At 36.8% G+C, this 19,427-nt stretch overlaps 1 protein-coding gene across 7 annotated transcripts in view; it reads left to right on the top strand.

Annotated features, from left to right (window-relative positions):
* Positions 1-19,427, top strand: part of ARHGAP12 (Rho GTPase activating protein 12) — a 75,920-nt gene that overhangs the window by 48,149 nt on the left and 8,344 nt on the right. For 2 of the 7 annotated variants that reach the window (XM_066315213.1, XM_066315239.1), the window contains 8 exons: positions 3,065-3,139; positions 5,932-5,993; positions 7,591-7,672; positions 9,747-9,869; positions 14,132-14,236; positions 14,596-14,694; positions 17,260-17,362; positions 18,338-18,457. In XM_066315213.1, the coding sequence (XP_066171310.1) occupies positions 3,065-3,139; positions 5,932-5,993; positions 7,591-7,672; positions 9,747-9,869; positions 14,132-14,236; positions 14,596-14,694; positions 17,260-17,362; positions 18,338-18,457 (769 nt within the window). The remainder of the gene's footprint in view (positions 1-3,064; positions 3,140-5,931; positions 5,994-7,590; positions 7,673-9,746; positions 9,870-14,131; positions 14,237-14,595; positions 14,695-17,259; positions 17,363-18,337; positions 18,458-19,427) is intronic. The other 5 variants (XM_066315229.1, XM_066315248.1, XM_066315225.1 and 2 more) reach the window with 3 other exon arrangements.

Below are 19,427 nucleotides of genomic sequence, written 5' to 3' on the forward strand. Positions count from 1 at the left end.
TGAATAGTAGCTCTCTTCTTGTCCTTGAGGTATTTTAACTAGTGTTAGTTCAGGGGAAAAGCTGTGCATGGTTACGACAGGGTTGTAAGATTGTTTTTGAAGGGCAGAGGACAGTACCGAAAGTGCTGAAAACACTTGGCTTTGATCCTCTCCAGAGCTGAGCTGGTGTTTAATCTAAAAAATGCTGTGAGTCAGTAACAACAAAAGCTGTTATCTGCCCATTTTTAGGGCATGTTCTTGATAGTCTTTTTGGGCTGTACAGTAACAGATGTGGTTTAGGCCAGCAAGGAGACAGCGCCTCTCCCTTGCTCCCCCTCTGCTTTGACCTTTTTCCGAGCCATTTCTGCTTGTGCTGGGCTATTCTGCCTGTGGGTGAGGAGAGCTGATGTGAGCTGAGCAGGGAGGAACTGAAACAGGTGCTGTCTGGTGGTGACATGCTGACTTCTGTAACTTTGCTGCAGTCCATCCCAAGATTCCTGGAAAATGAAATAACTTGGTAGTGCTGAAATCTTAGCACAAGCTTCTCAGAATGAATTACTAAGAAATGGCATTGTAAGCTCCCTTTTCCTAAAATTGTGAGAAAAGAATTAAATTAATGCAGATTTGAAAATGTAAGGAAAAGGCTATGAGTGTAATCAGAGATGTCAAAACCAAACTTGAATGGACAAAACACAGTAGTTATAATGACAATGGATCTACTGCCCAGAATGTTACTTGCCCGATCTGTTGTTTCCATTTTAATGATGCTTTCCATGAGTTGACTTAGATCTTCAGAACAGGATGTATTGGATTTGATCTTGAGCTTTTGAGTTGTCAGTTTGGGATATATCATGTGTGGTGTTGAGGAGGCAGTGGGCCATGCTTGGCTGGAGACTTTGCCCCTCTCGGCATTAATTCAGCTTGAGCAACTCTGAGATCCTGCTGCTGCTCCTTTCTCCTCCCTCCTCCTCTTCCTCTGCCTCATGCATCCTTTTGTACTCGGTGTGTTGGGGCACTCCATGAGACACAGCCTAGATGGAGCCCTGATAAGTCAAAGCTGAGTGGACACTTCTAGCCACATGAGCAGCTTGTGTTTCACAGGTATGAACAGTTTTGTTGGCGATAGCTTGAAGTTCTGGCTTCGCTTTTAAAGGAAGACGTAGCTTTTTATTTTTTAGCGTAAGATGTGCTGCTCTTTTGGAAAAACGTTTATGTAGTGCTGCATTGAGTCAAGAAGCTTTTGTAAAACATTGAATAAGTGAAGTTGTTTACATTTCTTCAAGGCTCAGTGTTCACATATCGAGAGCTTAAACCCAGTGAAGCAAACGTGAAAATGCACAAGTGTTACGGGTAATAACCAAAAGAAACCCTTATTTGAGCTGCATTTGTGAAGTCTTAAGTCAGCAGCCTAAAGTTCCTTTAACAGTTTGCAAACACGTAGGCAGCATGTGTTTTTTATTGGTAAGGAGAAAAGAGTTTATATGAAGCACAACATTAATTCTTTGAGAAAATTTAAAATGTGTAGTGGAGCAATAAATAAATGTTTTATGCAAAGACAAATCTTTTTTAGTGCATTAATGCAGCTGTTTCATTACTACTAGCAGGCACACTGTTAATATATTCTGCTTTAAATTAGTATGTGGAAAGGGAATGTTTCATTACCACAAATTCTGGATTTCTTGTTCCAGAGTTACTTTTGCTGTATGAAAGCTATCTCAAATTCAGAATTAAATAGAAAGGAAAGAACTGGTATTTGTCTGGATGGGCACATGAACCCCAAGCTTGCTTTATAGCTGTCTCCTAGGGAGGCCGTTTTCTGTTTATTTTCCTTACTTGTTTTTTTCTTGGAAAAACAACGGAACTCAATTGTATGAAAATAGGGCAGTCAAAAGAGTACTTGAAATGTGTCAGAATGAAAGTATGGGTTGCCATGGCTCATGAGAATTTGATGATACCAAAGATGCTGGTTAACAGTTTATTGTCTGTGGCACATATCTGCATATAGCCATCAGCTTAAAAATTTGATAAACATAGGAAAAAATACCTCCCTGGGAGGGACAATTGATTTTCTTAATTTGAACAACTTTCTTTTTCTTTGCAGAAATCTGAAAATATGGAACATTTAGGCTGTTCTACATAGGAGCACTAAAGTTCTCTGTTATTATCCTACCAAAAGAACTAGTGGGCCACTTCTCTAGGTAGATTTGCAAATGAATTTTAAAGCACGAGTCTGCAGAGTGCTATGTAATGCTGCAAAAGCAAACTAGGTTTAGGAGAGCTATCAAGGGATTTAAAAAGAAAGAGGGGGAGAATTGTGTTAACAGTAACAGAGAACAAATGATGTTTTTCTTCCATGTGAAATTCTTTACCAGATTTTCAAGCAGTGTGTTTGTGCAAGGCAATCATTACTTCGGAGGAAAACCACATGCCTTTTTTTTCTCTTTTTCCTTTTTTTTTTTCCTTTCTTTTTTTTTTCTTTTCTTTTTCTCCAGATGGACAATTTTTCTAGTTTTCAGAGATTTAGTATTTTATTTTGGTCTGTAGTTAACAGTTCAAAACAAACCCCCAAATCTCTAGAGATTTCTAATGTTTGATTATAAAGAAATTAATGATTATGACTCACAAAAAGTAATACAGTTGGTATGTGGTTTTCTGCATATATAATCTTTTATGTTAATCTTGTATTGACTAACCACACAGAAACACATTGTATTCTTTAAAATCTTAGTATTATCTTAAGCCATTATTTTAAATATACATCAAAATTTGATAGCAATGTCGTACAAAAAATCTACCCCTTTATAATAATGAAGGTTTTGCTTGAAGCTGATGCAACATGTATTAACATCTTTTTTTCAAATGATTATGTACTAATTAACCCAGTTTGAGTGTTGTCTGTAAGAACACTGTTTAGTGAGCAAGTTTAGAATGTAACTTCTGAGAATATTATGAATGCTTAGTAGAATTACTTTTCTAATCTATGAGTGTGTAAAAAGAGAGACAGAAAGCATTTTCAGGTAAGAAAAATAATTGTATGAAATAACAATATCTGTTGACATTGACATTGACTATTTGAATTCTATAGGAATCATCAACTGCATCTAAGGCCAGTTTTCCTGAAAATGAATCATCTCCTTCTTCACCAAAGCATCAAGCCACAGTCAGTATGCAAAGTGTTTAAATAGATAAGTAGATGTTGTAGAAACTGAGCTATTCATGATTAGAGAATTGAGGGTAAGCCTTCTTGTTCTTGGAGAAAATAATGGGATAAAACTGTTTGAAGGCTTTGCATTTTAAAAGGAATGCATTACATCCAACTCTGCTTTCAGGAAAAAAATGTGAATGTCTTTTGTTTAAATGCAACTTAGTGATAGTAGATTTAGTCAAAAATTCACTGTGGCCGAATTGTGCCAATTTATGTAGAACTCAGTTTGTTTTTTCCAACAGTCACATCTTCTTACGTAGCATCTTGAAAAGTAAAAAGAAACAAATTCCCCCTCTTCACAGAATCCCTCGCTGTTAGTAGTCAGTAATAGTAGCATTTGATATTTCTAATTTTGGTTTGTGTTTCAGTCTTCTTAAAGAGACATAGGGGACCTGGCATAAATAAACTACTATGTAATTTTGATTTAGTAGAATAATTTCTGGGAGAAAAACTTAAGCCTGCTAAACAACTTTTTTTTTTTTTTTTTTTTTTTTTTCCCAGTTTATATTTTAAATGTAACCATTCCTTTTTAAACAGTGAGAAATGTATTAAAAGCTTCATTTTTAAATTTTCTTTTTTTAATTTTGGGACTGTACTGCAGTAGCATTGAAATAAGTAACTTGGTCAATTTTACCAGCCTTAGTGGGGACCTCAGGGCATTATTAAAAGGCACAACTTCTGTTTCTTTCTTACTCTGCATGCAGGGGAATAGTTCTCTGGCTTAGTCATGATAATCCATTCTTACAACGCTTCAAGCAGTTTTTCACAATAAAATAAACTTTGTTTATTAAGCAAGCATAGCTGTTAGATTTACACAAAAGCAATTATTGCTGCATGTGATCTAATTTCTTTAAATATGACTCAGATCTTGAATTTTTGAAATTGCATTTTGTGGAAGAGCTCACTCTTGATTCAGACAATAGAAAAAACATCTCCATTTTCTTTAGCTGTTCCCTGGGATTTAAATATTCCAAAGAAAGCTGGGTAAATTTTTGAGAATTTTGATCCTTAACCTGCTTTCCTTGTCTTTTTCCTGATTCCATTAATTTTCCCGTTAGTACCCCCTAGCGTTGCTGCTAAGTAGGGCAGTATGAGACTTTCTCTGAATAATTCTCTAGAACATCCCCACTGATTCCAGCGTGAGTAATTGATTAAAACCATGATTTATTTTGTGAAGTGAGCACAGGTTTCTCAGTCACTGTGAAAGTAGGCGACGGGCTGTCCTGCTTGTTAAAAGCCAAAGATTGCTTAAAAGGATGCAATGCATGGGACTGGTGGTCCATGGTCCACATGGATCACAAATAGAGTAGTCTGAAGAATGGGATAATTCATTTGTTTAGCCATTTGGAGAGTGGATGAGGGGAGGGACTCACTTCTTCTTTTGAAAATACCAATTTTGGAGAATAATGCAACTGTCACTGGCTTGGAAAAGCATTTCAGCCCAGTGAAGGTATTAAACTGAGTAAAAGCAGCAGTTACTACTGGACTGAAGTAACATCTGATCCACCGGCTAAACACCTTTGTCCTTGATAATGTGTCTTTTCTGTATTTTATGTGCTGGGCTTGAAACACGTACATAGAATTTTTAAGGTCTGTGAAAAGCAGATATGTCTATCTGACAAGAGTGTTGTCCATGGTATCCCAGCAAAAAATATTTTCTTCAAAATTGTATTGTGCAGTTATGGTCCATTTAAATTTCAGATTTAGAGAAAAATTCTGAAGAGTATTTACCTTCCATTTTCATTGGATTTAGAATTGAGGTCATTTTTTAAATGATAAAACTAATTTGAATCCACTCCCTAGTTGATTGTTTCAACTAATAGCTCATTTCATAAATTAGGAACTGTTAGAAGCTATTACTGAAAAGGATTTGATAAAAAAAATAATCTAGCATTTTTTTAGCACCACTGGCTGGTAGGACAAGGCTTGGGTGTCAGAAGAAAATGGTAGATTTTGATACCTCATCTTAAGATGATGGTTTAAGTGAACCTTTTTTATCCTAGAATGCTTTTTCAAACGTTCTTTAATTTTATTAATTTTTACACAGAAAGCAGAAATATTCACTTCAAATATTTGAAACTTGCAAACAGCCTTCTTGTTCAGCAGTGTTCTTTTCCCACCAATCACTGACTGGTCTTCAGATTTTTTTGAAGGCCTGCTTGTATAGATGGTTTTCATCAACAAGACATAACTAAGTAGTTTAAAATTCTACTATTTTCCATAGGGATGGGAAAAAAAGAAGGCATCAAAGAAATGCCTCACTCTTCTGTTTTTAACATGAATATGTTAATTTTTTCTGAATTTCAACCATGTTTTATTTAAAATATGAAAAATATTAAAATTAGTAAGAGCAATTTGTGTGGAAACTTAGGCTGGCTTTTTGTCAGCCACCTCCTTTTTTAGTAAAGGACTACTGTGCTATTATACAAATCATTATAAATTTACATTCATAATTTTCACTGTCTACTATCACAAATTATTTAATTTGGCTTGTCCAAAGAACCTTGGTCTTAATGAAAGAAAGCTTTTTATCCTCTGAATGGTAATAAGTACTTTCTCAGAGGAATTTAGATTTTGCTGATCTCTGAATATTTAAATATGCTTAAAGACAGTTTCTTGAAGTTATAACATGAGCAAAGATGGCTCATTGCCAGAAATGGATTATTTGGGGGACTGAATTCTGTGATACAATGTTAATAGAAGCAGACTTTCTTTTATATTTCTTATGTTTTACTCTTATCTTACAGGGTCAAGAAAAGTATGGGTTATTAAATGTGACAAAAATTACAGAAAATGGGAAGAAAGTTCGGTAAGTCTTGGTCTTGAAAAGTGCATGTGCTTAGGGTTTATGTGAGGTCTTTTGTATTAGGACAGCATACTGGGCTTTGCAACTTCTTACTTTTTGTCTAAATTTGCCTTAGAAGTTTTCCTGTATGACACAGCTTAACCTTGTGTTAAACCATTATTTGTCACAGTGAGCTAAAGATAATGGACTGCAGAGAGCCAGAGGCTCGTGTGTCAAGGCTTCACTCTGACAGCCATTTCATGAAGGTGTATTGATGAGAGACAGCTTTTTAAAATGGGATTGATTGATTTACTTAAGAGCAAATCTGTATAGGTTATATAGTGTGTCTTGTTCCTTGGATAAAATCGATGTAAGAGGAGCTTTCAGACTTTCACTTGCTGTCTTTTAACTTCCAAGGAGTGTACATCCATGTACTCCCCATTTTTTCCTTCCGTGTGCCTCTAAAGGGTTTGGAGCAGTGTATTGCCCAACATTAGTCTCCTGTAGGTGATGAGTGACCTCATTTCTAACTTTTCTCTGTGTGCCAGGCAGCAATTTGCACTATAAATCATAATGTGTAATCAGGTGATGCTGTCTAACTACATTTCTGGTGTTTTGCCAAAATGCAATGGCAAATACTTCAGAGGTGTGACATATCCTCGGAGTTAATTTAGACTTGCTTCTTGCCTTTTCCCCCCTTTTTTTTGTTTTTTTGTTAATTTAATCTTTTAGATCTGATAGTGTATTGTATCTAGTTCAATGTTTCCCAGACTTGTGATACATGAAGCATACTTGTCCTGAGGAATAAATAGCCACACCTAGCTGTTATATAGACCCACCCTGACTTAGTCCAGTGCAGCTGCATCTGACCTCCAGTTTGGTTCCTCAGAGCTGCTTCTAAGAGTTTGGTAGCGCTGGGTAGACAGTAGCTTGTGTAAGCTGCTGCTGGTACAATGTCCTGTCATCGTTTATGTTGCATCCGCTGGAGTCATTGATCTGGATTGTTGCACTGCTGAACAGAAACATGGCCATCCTGTCACTTTGAGAGCTGTTTAGTAATAATTCATGTTGGGCGATGGGAATAGATATTGAGGGCTTGTCAAGATTTTTTTTTTTTTAGTAACCTCAGGAGGACAGGCCTGCTGGCATAAAATCAAATAGACAACTGAAGCGACTCGTTCTTTCTCTTAATTTTTTAGATGCGTGGGAAATACTTTATTGCCAGTATAAATGTGCTTATTATATAAACATGGGACAGTTGCATCTCAGATCTATGAATTTCAGAATTATGCAGTAGTTTGGCATAATCTGTTAAGTACACAGTGAGCTGAGCATTCCAGATTAGCCCCTTTGAAATTATAATTGCATGGTTTTTCTCTTGGTGAACTGCTTCTACTGCTAATTAGCTTTGTTTGATTTAGACTTTGATGGTCAGGCTGGAATTGTTAACATATGTTCCCTTCTACAAATATGATAGCAATTAAGACTTTCTGATGCCACTAATGACTATACATGTGCTTAACTATATTAACATACAGGTCAGCTGAGCAACAATGATCGACGGTTTAAATATCTGCTTTCAGAGTCAATTTATTTTATGTTTGTTTACAATTATTTACAGAAAGAATTGGACGTCATCGTGGGCAGTGCTACAAGGGTCATCATTGCTGTTCACTAAAACCCAAGGAAGTGGAACTGGCTGGGTAAGCACAGGAACAACCCCCAAGCTCATTGAAGTGTTAGTCATGTAGAGCACAATAAACTAAAGCCCTCTTATTTGCAGGGCCTAAATACTTGTATATATACCTAATATAGAGAAAAATATCTATGTATAAGTTGGCAAGAAAATAGTTTAATGTAACAATTACAATGTAGCATCAGAAGAAAACCAGTTTTATGTATGTATGTATGTATGTATGTTTGACAAGCAAGAAACTGATAACATTCAGGTGCTCCTTAGGCTTGAAGTTATTTCTCTAGGCCAAATACTTTTGTGTTCTTTACTGATGTGTTTATCTAAAAAGTTTGTGTTTTACCATTCCTGGATATTTTTCTTAACTCTAGGTAATTTTGAATGTGATACATGTAAATAAAAAAAAAAACACAAACCAGTCTTGACACACAGCTTCTTGCATTGGCCTATTTGAGCAATGCAGTGTTGTTCTCCTATTATTTAGTCCTTGTCTTGCTGGACTCCATATTTTGTTTTAGATCTTCATAGTGCATGACAAGCACTTGTACTTATTTTGTAGTCTGATGAAGACCAAAAGAGAAACATCACAATGGAGATGATGATTATTCAATTTTTTATTACCTCTAGTAGCACTATCATTAAATTTGCTATATTTGTCCAGCTGCATTCCTGCATTAATAGGAACAAAAAGAGCTCTTTATCTATGGCTTACATAGCCTCTTTTGAAGGTATGGCATGAAACTGTGTGGATCTCCTGTAATAACTAAAGACAGGCCAGAGCCAGTGTTTGTTATTTCCATGTATTGTCATGCAAATTCTAGTAAAATTGCCTCTTACAGATCTGTGCTATCTTGCTGTGCTTGACTGATCTTTCAACTTTGCTCACTTTCTCCTGCTGGGCTTCATTATGGATAGTGAATTGAAATTGACAATTCCTTTCTATAGTATTAAGTTTTTTTCAGACCTGTAAATATATTTTTCCCCCTTCTGTGGAAGGGATGGTTGGAAAAAAGTAGATGAAGATAAATAAATAAAGTTTGGAGTAGAAGAGAATGAAAAAGGAAAAGTTGGGCAAGATGGTCAAGCAGAGGGAAAAGAAAGAAAGGAAAACCAATAAAGATGAAAGGTGTGAGAGAAGGTAAATTCCACTGTATGGCAGGAAGTGGATTTGGTGACTTCTGTGGTTGACTTTTGCCACCAAGGATCCAAAAAGTATTTTAGTTTTACAGATATTAATATGCATGTTTGCAAAGTAAAAGTTTTGCCTAGGTAACTAGACAAGTTCCAAAATCTCAATTACAGCTATTAATACTCTTAATTCAGGTGTGGCTGTAAATCAAAAGAACTGTCTTTTTCAGCTGTTGTTGATAATGTTGATATCATTAAAACACACAATGCTAAACACTTAATGAATATATGATAATGTTATAAATGATGTGTACCCAAATTAATTAGCCATAAAAGATAAGCAATAAGCAGAGTTGCATGATTTATGGGCACTAGTGTAAGTTGTGTTATGCCAGATAGAATAATTTAAAAAGAAATAAAAATCTTAACAAATAAATTTTAAAATAAAAGTGTGTAAATTCTTTTGATAATTTAAGTGGAGCCAAAGTCCCATAGTCAGAATATTTCTGTGAGACACTATCAATTGTGTGTACTGTCCAACACTAGAGTAGGATCAGCAAAATAAATCTCAACAGTACAAACAGAATAAAATGCAGCTGGAAATATTAAGTGAGAATCCCTTTCTAGGACTTAATGTTTTTTACACCTGCATAATCATAGCTGACTTTGTAGATACATAATTGAGTGTTCAGCAGACACTCTTCTTGGTCTCTGTAGGAAATTTATTTTTGTTAGGTATTCAGAATTCCACCTCACCTCTCAGACTTTGTTCTATGTCCACATTTTAATAAGGTTAAGTCAAGCCTAGCAGTTTGACATATGATAAGAATAACATTTCCTCTTCATCGTACAAGAAGAATATTTGGCATTCATCTAGTGATTGATATAATCATATCTTCTTTTTTTTTGTGCATTGTTTTTTGACTCCATCACTTTTCTTCCTTTTTCTCATCAAGTCATTTTGCCCAGGGGGCTCAATTCCTGAGCTCTTGCTCTCGCTGCTTTCTTCTTGGAAAAATGCTCTCAGTCATCGACCTGCTGTCACCTATGTAAACTCTGCCCAAGTTTCAGCTATCACTGTATGTTTTCTTGTTGCATGCCTCTTGTCACTGTAAGGCTGTTTCCCACTAATCCTGAAAGTAAACTTGAATTTTTCCAAGATTTAGTTTTGATGCTTCACATAACTGCTCACATATCTTGTTTGCTGTTTTTGAAAGTCATCCAAGGTGCAAATTAACACAAGTTTATTGTAGTAATCCTGTAATTGTTCCACTGGAACAAAGTAGAAAGCGTATCTGGTTCATTGGTGCTAAAATTATAATCCCAAATTTGCCTACTATTTCAACCACTAGTGCCTTGACTAATAACCAGCATGATATGCTGAATTTTTTAACAAATATTTTATCTGATTCTTTCTAACACAACTAATTTAGAATCTTTGAATAGTGCCTGTGATACGTTTGATACAATGATGTACATGTTGTTTGATAATTCTAGCTGTAATTGGATTATCCAAAAATGTAAATATTATGCATGGGGAGGTGAAAGGAAAAAGAGCACAAGGATGTTCTGGCTCTATTCCACATACAGAAAGCTGCTGTAAATTTGTAGGATTTTTATATATAATTTAAGCATCTGCAGTTATGTTTTGAAGATGCCCAAGCACAGAAGAGCTACCTATCAAAAATTCATAAATTAACTTTGTGTTAAAAATGATGCAACTGTCTTTTTCTTGTTTGTGAAATGAATTGCTCTGTATGTGGAAGCCTGGAACAGATAATTTGTGAACAGTTTGGTAACTGTGTAAAAGGCTACTTTTTATAAAGAGATCTGGATCTTTTTGTTGTTTGGGTTTTTTTAGGTTTTTTGACTCAGTTTTTGGTATGAATGAGATGTATTAGCTATTGTCAAAGTGTCAGGGCTTCATAAAGCAAAGAAAATGGTAACTGCTAAGAAGGATTAATCTGTCAGCTTTCTGTAATAGGCACATGTCCTCAGTGACAAGTACAGCAGTGGTAAACCAAGCCTGTAAACTTCCCAAACATCAAGGAAATAGATGCTCTTCAGGATTCATCTGAGCAAACTCTTGTTTATATTACACAACTGTGATTTTAGCCAAGGATGTTATGTGTACATTACTACAGTTCATCACTATTGCACTGCTGATTATTCAGGAGCTCAGATGCTTTTGTGGAAACTTTTTGGAATGCAAACACTCCTATCAGTCTGGTTTAAAAACAGTCCATCATTTTGCTGTGACGATAAAGAATTTTTTCCCCCCCTTTTTTTTTTTTTTTTTTTTTTGTGCTTTAAGCTGTAGTTTTGGAATTTCCCTGCCAGCCAAAAAGGTGCATCTGTCTCCACAGCTTTTTTCCAAAGTCCATCCATGGGTGAGGAGTACTTAAAACATCCTACCCAACTCTTAATTAGAAACAGAATGCCAGGTGTCACTTGTACATCCAAAGTCTTCCCATAAATAACTTCCAGTTCCGTTTCCAAAGAATGCTAGAATGTGTCACAGTACAAACTGTGTGGTTTGTCCCTGTGCAGGCTTCCAGGACTTGGAGAAAATCCTAAAAAGATTAAAAAGGCCTTCTATTTATTGACGTCAGTACACATCTTCAAGGCTGTCCTTAAGCTGCACAGCATCTACTAAAGCAAAATCATCTAAAGCAAAGAAAACACTCTGTTCTTTCCAAAAAGTTACCTCTCCCATACAACCAGCATAAGTACATCCCATGACTATGGTTTTTGTCTAAAAAAAATCCGTCAGAAGTGACTATAGGACAGCTTCATATCTAGGACAGCTGGCAGCACCACTTCCTCTTTCTGTCACACACTGCTGCCCTTTCCAAAATTCCCCAAGCTCAAGAGAGAAATCCAGTAAGAGTAAGATGTCTGCTCAGTAAGAGCTGGGTTTCTCCTGACTGGTGCTGACTAGGTAGCACTCTGTTTTGAGGAAGCAGACTTAATGTCTGTGTGGCAGCAGATGCAAAACGAAAGGCTTTTTTTTGCCCTCTGTCAGCAGAACCTGCAGGCTTCAGGAGGGCTCAGTTCCCTTCAGCACCTTTGTGTGTAGGCTGTGTGAGTAGCCCTGTGCAGCACTTGCTCCTGAAAGCTTTAAGGGGAGAAGTGGCTGCTGGCATCTCATTTTCATAGACTCAGGAGCAGAAAAGAATCTTGACAGGAAAGCTCAAAGGAGAGCCTGCATGGTAAACTTTAAATGTCCTTGAATAAAAAGATTGTGATGGGTATGAAATGCATTGGTATTTAAGAAGAGCTTTGCAGGGTAGCTGGATTATTTGGCTGGGTTTCCCCATCCTTGGATCTCACGCAGCAGTTTGGCCACCATCTGAGTGAAGGAGTGGTAAATGACTTCTTGTTTTTTCCCTTTTGGCTTTAGTTTTTGCTTTCTTCTGTGCTTTTCTGAAATGCTGAGGGGAGTCAGGCCAAAAAGATGTGTAGAGTGTAGGAGGTAGTGCTGTAATCTGTCAGATGTGGATTCAGCAAGCTAATGTAGTGGAGGGCTTTTCTTTTGGTCAAAACAGCGGTGACAGGTAACATTTTTTTCTTGTTACGTGTTGATGTCACCTATAGCAAGTCCTGTCCTGTGATTCTCAGCATCATTTGGGCCATGGTTTTAACTAATCACTCCCCTGCCCCCAGTCCTGTAGAGGATTTTGGCACTAGTTTCTGTTCTCTCCAGTGCCAGACTCTATAAATTGATTTAATTTTTTTTCCAACACGCAGTAAGATTGATCTAGACTGCCAGGAAGTACGTGTCTGGGACACTTTGGATGTGTGTGCAGCAGTTATGTGACTTTCTCTTGAATGGACATCTGCTGCAAGAGCCAAAATGGCCCAGAGAGTGTTCCTGTGGACTCTGCTGCTGAGCTGGGCTTCTCTCAAAAGCTCTATTATAATTAATAAGAAATATTCTTGGATGATGTATCTGAGAATTAAGTTAGAAAGCTTGAAAGATGGTGGGGATTTTTTTCCCAAAAATTGCTAATTGGCATAGGGTAAATTAGAAGTATGGCCCTATTCTGATATTTCATGGGTAAAATAAAAGAAGATGCTACTTTCCATTTGACACTTCATTGCCCTTAGGGCTCTAGGCGTGGAGATCTTCCAGTGGTAAACAGCCTTTCTGAAACACAATTAGCATTAATTAACATCCATGCTGGGAGTTTAATCAGAAGCAGCAGATTAATCCTGTTTTCTGAACCATTTTTCTCCCTTTGGATATGGCTGTTCTTGTACAGGCTGGGAACTTGTGTTTGCAGCAAGGAGCTTGTCCTGGGGCTTAGGTCCCCCAGAGCTGTCACAGGAGCAGCATTCACACATCAAAGACTTTGTGAAGAAATAAGAAAAGAGGAGGGGAGCAGATGCTACAAGCTTTCCTGGAACTACGGCATGAAATTTCTGTGCTATAACTGAGTGACTTCCAGCTTTCCCTGTTCCATATTTTACTCATGTCGCTTGCAATTAGAGCTTTGTGTTTGTGTGGGCCACTGAATTGGTTTCCTTGAGGAATTACATTTCAAAGCTATGTAGTGTATGTTGAAATCATAGTAAAAGTACTTTCTTTTAAAAAAATTCTGATGCTTAGTATGAATGTGAAAGTAGGAGATAAAAATAGCCCTCTCATGTTTTCCTCTAAATTGTTTGAAGGCTTACTTCTGGGTTAAATGTTTAGGGTTTTTTTTTACTCATCATTTTATTTAGTTGCTGTTTGTTCAGTAGACAGGCAGTGAGTTCTGTTTACTTGGTAGGACATGCTCCAGTATTGCAATGGAAGCACTACAGAAAAGTATAAAAGCATTGCAGGGGTAAATGTTTTAAAAAAATTATAAATAGATAAATGTACAAACTGAGAGTGCTCTTTCAGTGTGGAGGGATGTGATTCCTGTCCAGCAAACCTACTGTATCTGGTTTGATTTTTGGTTTTATATACAACCACTGATTAAGTTGGAGAATGTTTGGGGATTTTTTGTTCAGTTACTTATTAGCTGGTTTTGTTTAAAGCTTGGGACTGTTTTGACTAAAATCAAGTTACAGTCAAATGTTGTATGGATTTCTACTGCTTGTGATAGGAAAAAAAGCTCTGCTGGAATCTGATTGGCATAAAAATTACAGAATTTTGAGGGCTTTAAGCTGAGTAGCTGGTAATAGACATACTGATAGGTTGTTCTGGGGAAGGTTTTTTGTTTTCCTGGTGTCATGGCTGTTGATTGGTGGCGAAGGACTGGAAGTAATATATGCTATATTTAAAAGATTGCAAGACTGTAAAGAATTTCTTCAGGTTTAATTTTATCATCATTGTTCCTATTTTTTCCAGAAGTTTGGCGTCAATCAGTCTAAGCCAGAATTTACAGTGGATCTCAAAGGGGCACTGATTGACTGGGCCTCAAAGGACAAATCCAGCAAAAAGAATGTTATTGAGGTAGATTTTTTTTTCTTTAAATGCAGGATTATATGCACCTCAATTACTGATGTAAGACAATTTCTTTAAACTTAGAATCAAAACCCCATAAAACTGAGTTTTATCCACTTCTACCTTCTTAATGTAGCTGTTATCTTAGTACCTGCAAGAAATGTCCATTTTTAGGATGTCTGTATGGGATATACTTTTCAATTTTAAGCAGACTGTTAATGGCTGTTCTTACTGGTGGATGTTCTTGAGTGGCTGTTTATTAGCTAACAATTTTGTTAGCAAGAAGTTTAATTTGATTTAGGTAATTTTACTTTTGAACTGTAGTGTGTTTATCAATTCTGATCATATCTGGTTTTTTCTCTTTAAAGCTAAAAACTCGCCAAGGTACTGAGCTCTTAATTCAATCAGATAATGACAGCTTTATTAATGAATGGTATAAGGTTCTTAACTACACCATCAATAATCAGGTATGTATTTAAATCATAAATGTTCTATTTTCACAGTAATATTATTTAGTAAACTAATTGATATAACAACTTCTAATGCTTCATGTGCATCTTCATTTACTGATTTTCTTGAGAGCAGGCAGGAGTTTGGGAATATGGTAGTTCCAGGTAGTGGTGAGTAAAATCTAATTAATAGTGGCAAAGGGAGAAAGATGGTCCACTGGCTTAAGATCCAGGAGGTGTGGACTGGCATCCATCCCAGAAATGAACTTCTGTGCCCAAATACTTGTTCTGTCTCAGTGACCTGAAAGGTTCTGATAGAGAGGGAATGAAAGGGGGAGGATGGCCAAGGGATAACTTCATGACATACACTTGTTAGCCTTTGATACTGTTCTTCACTTACTGTGGCTGCACTGAAGTGCAAATTGAAAGTCCTGGCAAAATACTGTATTATCTCTTCTTATATGACAGCATAATGCCAAGTATTTAATTATCAGAAAAGTGCTCAAGCATTTGCTCTTGATATTTCCATAGAAGATTAACCTTTTTAATTCAGAAGTTGGAGGAGATCTTGGAGAAAATGCTGCTCTCATATCAGGCTTACTTTGTGTGTTTTCTTACTTTTTAATAGTTCCAGGCTTGGCTGCTGTCCATAAGCTCCAGTTTTGTTGCTTTCAATGCATCAGTGGCTTTCATTTGTCTTAGCTCTGATAGTGCTTTTCACATATGGGTGCTTTCCACCAAAACACAGCAGGCTAATATGAATGGTTCAGTTTCTGAGTACTCATGGTTTAGGTTCTGAATCTTCTGCTCTCTCCCAGTATGGAAATGTCATGGCTCTTAATAACCAGGCAAGGCAGTGTCACCCAGTGACACCCAGTGACATCCTTCTCCTGTCTGCCCTGTGTAACACAAATGAGGCCACTTCTTCCCTGCTTAAAACTGAGTGAAGATGGAAAGGCTGAGATATGCTGAGATGTGAGCGAAGTATTACGTGTTAGGTTGAGGAAGTGAATGGTGGAATAAGGAGAGTTTATCAGTACTCTGGAGGAAATGATGATATATACTGCTGGGAGCTGGTAGCCAAGAGACCTAAGACTACAAGGCATAAGTCAAGAAAGTGCGTTAGACTACCTGATAATTTGAAGCACTGAAGCTTTGGGTACAAAAACCCATCAGATCTAAAGCCAACTTGTAATTTTGGAAAGTTTATGGTACTAGTAGCTGTGATCTCTTTCCCATGGCCAAGGCACTGCTGCTAGCATGACAAGATCTTCCTCAAAAGAAAGGGCAGATCAGATTCTGTTCTCTTTACTCCCTCAGGTGCTGTTGTGGCAATGTTCTGTACAAGAGGAACAGCTACCTGCAAAGAATGTGGCTGCTCGTTTTTAAATGCAGAATTTTTCAAGTTACTACTTTAGACTTGTTGCGTAGTACAAACTAGATCCCAGGTGGCTTTTTTCCAAAGCATTTAATAGTTTTAAATTACGCCAATGCTAAAAAGCTTTGAGGCTTCTTGGAAGAGTGGCAGAGGATCCTTAATGGGGACATTATTTGGGCAGTTGAATGTATTGATCTTTGATGTGTAGGAATGCTATGCAAAGCTTTTGAAAAGGAACAAGAATGAAGGAGTTTAAAGGTAACACTGCCCTACAGGCTAAAGTGCAGCTTAGTCAATGAAATCATGCTGCTGCTCACTCAGTGCTCTGGAGTGCACAGCCCTGCCTCATTTTTAGTTTCCTTCCTTGTTAAAGACGGCAGTCTGCAGTCAGATTTTGGCAATTGCCTAGCAGTCCAGTTCACTTCAGCTGAAGTGAAGTAAGAGACAGACAGTTTGGGAAGGGAATATGTTGTACTGAAACTGAGGAAGTTTCTTTCCACATTTCCTGGTATGTCTGCAGTCATGCACGTAGCATGGGCTGCAGGTAAGATCAGCAGAGTCTGGTTTCTGCCTCCACACTTCAACATGATCTATGTTTTCACTTGACAGTGTTTAATGAGAATATGCTGAGATAGTGGGAAGACAGGGCAAGAATTTTAGGCACTGGTACACCTGATTTTCAGAGTGAATTCAGTGTATGTTTTCACAGTAGTGAGATTTTCCAACTGATAGTTCTTTTTTCTATTAAGAAAATTTTACTTATAGAGAAAACAAATCGGGTAAGTGCTCTAGAAATTTTTTTTCGACTCTTCTCAGTCAGGTATTTCTGTGGCACACCATTAAATAGCTGATGTTTGTCTGTTGGGTTTGGAAAATAAGTCCAACCAAAAATCACTTCTGTTATTTATTGGTTGATGTAATGAAGTGTTATCATGAAAGGGTGGTTGTTCTTTGTTCAGTGTCCAAGAACGTTTTCTTTATTGAGTCTTTGGATGAAATAATGTCTCAAAGTTACTCACTCTGCCAATGAGAGTGGTGTTGTCTCTGAAGATGTTTAACATCTAGAGCTCAGGAAAGGATAAACTGAATATAATTATAGGGGGGGAAATTGTGTATTGTAGAACTGCCTGCAGGAAATGTGTGTGTCAATGCTGTATTTTCTGAACTGGCAAACTGAGCACTGCATATTTTTTTAAATCCAACAGGTAATAGAGTCTGATGAACCATTAGACGATGAGGTACCAGATTCCCCTGGAGTGGAAAAACAAGACAAAGAGAAAGAAAATAAAGACTCTAAGAAACTTCGTTGTGAGTTGAAAATTTTTCATTAATTGATTCCAGCAATGCCAGTTTTCATTTTCTGCATCTTCAGTATTATGTGTAAATAGGGAAGAATTTGAAAGGACAGCTAAAAATGCAACTATTGAAGTTTGGAAAAAATCTTAATATAGTTCATTCTACATCTTGATGCCACTTGGTGAATTTTCTTCCATGTTTTATTAATCACACTTTAAAAAAGGAAGAAGAAGAAAAGAAGTGTGAAATGTCTTTAGCTCCTGTTGTGTGACACATTTAAAACAGGGGAAAATAAGCAGTGGTGAAATGAATTATTTCCAAGGTGTTGTCAAATGCACAGAAATAGTATGTGACTTCTATAAATAGTTTTGAATAAGAATTCTTCTATCATTTTTCTGATTGGAATTGTGTTTTATTTGTGGCACAGCATCTGTAAATATTTGCACAGTTAACTTGGGCTGCAGTTTTGCTAAGTTGCTGCTGATATTTTGGCTGTTTAGAGAAACAAAACATTTTTAATTACACCTTCAGGATTTTGGAGCTAAATGTCTTTTAGACACAGGAATTCACTTTTTATGCACAGAAATACATTAACCAGGAAGACTGTTTTTTGTGATTTCCTTCCAGGCCCTGTAAGTAATTTTCAAAAAATGTATTTATTTCTTTCAAAATAGTTAACCTAATGAAAGGCAGGACTGGTTTCGAAACATAGCTGCATTTTTAAATTTCCACATCAATTCCATATGTAAGCTACCATTTAGTTGGTTTTGCAAGTTTTTAGTGACAGGGTTGTCTCTTGGTAGTTTGAAAAATGGATGCTATTTACAAGGAGCTCCAGAAAGGGATGTGCTACAAATTTGAATAGATTTTTTGTCTGTTTTGGAGCATAATTGTTTTTTTCTTTTGAAGTTGGTTCCTTGGCTGATAAATGTAGTGTTGGTTCTGTTGCAGCAGTAGTAGTAATGCTCAATGTGCTTCTCTTTTTAGCAGTGAAAGCACCCAGCAATATAGACTCCACAGATCAGAAGAAGACCAAAACAAAGCTCAAGAAGTTTCTTACTCGGCGCCCTACATTACAAGCTGTCCGTGAAAAAGGCTACATTAAGGGTAAATGAACCTTTTTAACGGAGAACGTAATTTGAAAAGCTGAATTTAGTAGTTCATGTGTAAAATGGGGTTAAAATGGTCTAGTTTCAGAGTAAAATACATACTTGTGTATCGTTGGTTTAACAAAAGTCTTGGATGTATAGTGGAACTGGTGATTGCTGTACTTCTGAGTGCTGTTACTAGCCATTAAACTGCTCGGAGGAAGCCCTCTCCTTCAGCTCGTTGCTGGCCAAACTGCAGTGAAAACTGGGGGCCCAGGAGCCCATTTGGTCTTGGACTCCAGCTAAGAGGCACTTCATTCCACCCTTCTGAGCTGGAAATCCAGATATCTGACCTCATTTGTGCAAACAGGGGGAAAAACAGCCCTTTGGGTACAAAGCTGTGTGTGTGTTCTCACCCGTTTCACAAGGGTGTTTTAGTCCCAGACAATCATGTGCCATATCATAAGAAATGAAATACTTAGGAAAACCAGGATGAGGTTACAGGAGTCTTAACTTAAACATCTTTTTCCCATAACCTTTTTTGAATGTATACATTGTTTTAATTGTTTTACGAAGAGTGTTACAGATACTCTTGAATCAAAATTATGAAAGATTTCTTTTTGTCACACTTGTAGAAATTTGAGAGAACAGTATTTGCACAGGTTTAAGTTAATGTGTTTGTGTAAATTATTGACTTGGTACTCATTGTAAAACTTCATTTATTTATTTATTTGTATGCTTTAGCAGGACTTGTAGGTGGTGCTCTACTAGGGTCAAAATAGCATATGGGTAGGCAAATACCAGACCAAATCCTACTGTGATTTGCCTCACCGCATACTTTAACAGGTGTGCTTCTGTTGCATGTGGCATTTGATATATTTGTGTATCTGCAAATATAATTTACTTGTAAATGATGGAAATTTTGTTTGGAATAAGGAAGTATTATTCTGAGACTTTGAAGTTTTGCTCTTTACAACTCAGTATTCATG

This window comes from Sylvia atricapilla, chromosome 1, assembly GCF_009819655.1.
Source record: "Sylvia atricapilla isolate bSylAtr1 chromosome 1, bSylAtr1.pri, whole genome shotgun sequence".
In the NCBI taxonomy this organism is placed as follows: domain Eukaryota; kingdom Metazoa; phylum Chordata; class Aves; order Passeriformes; family Sylviidae; genus Sylvia; species Sylvia atricapilla.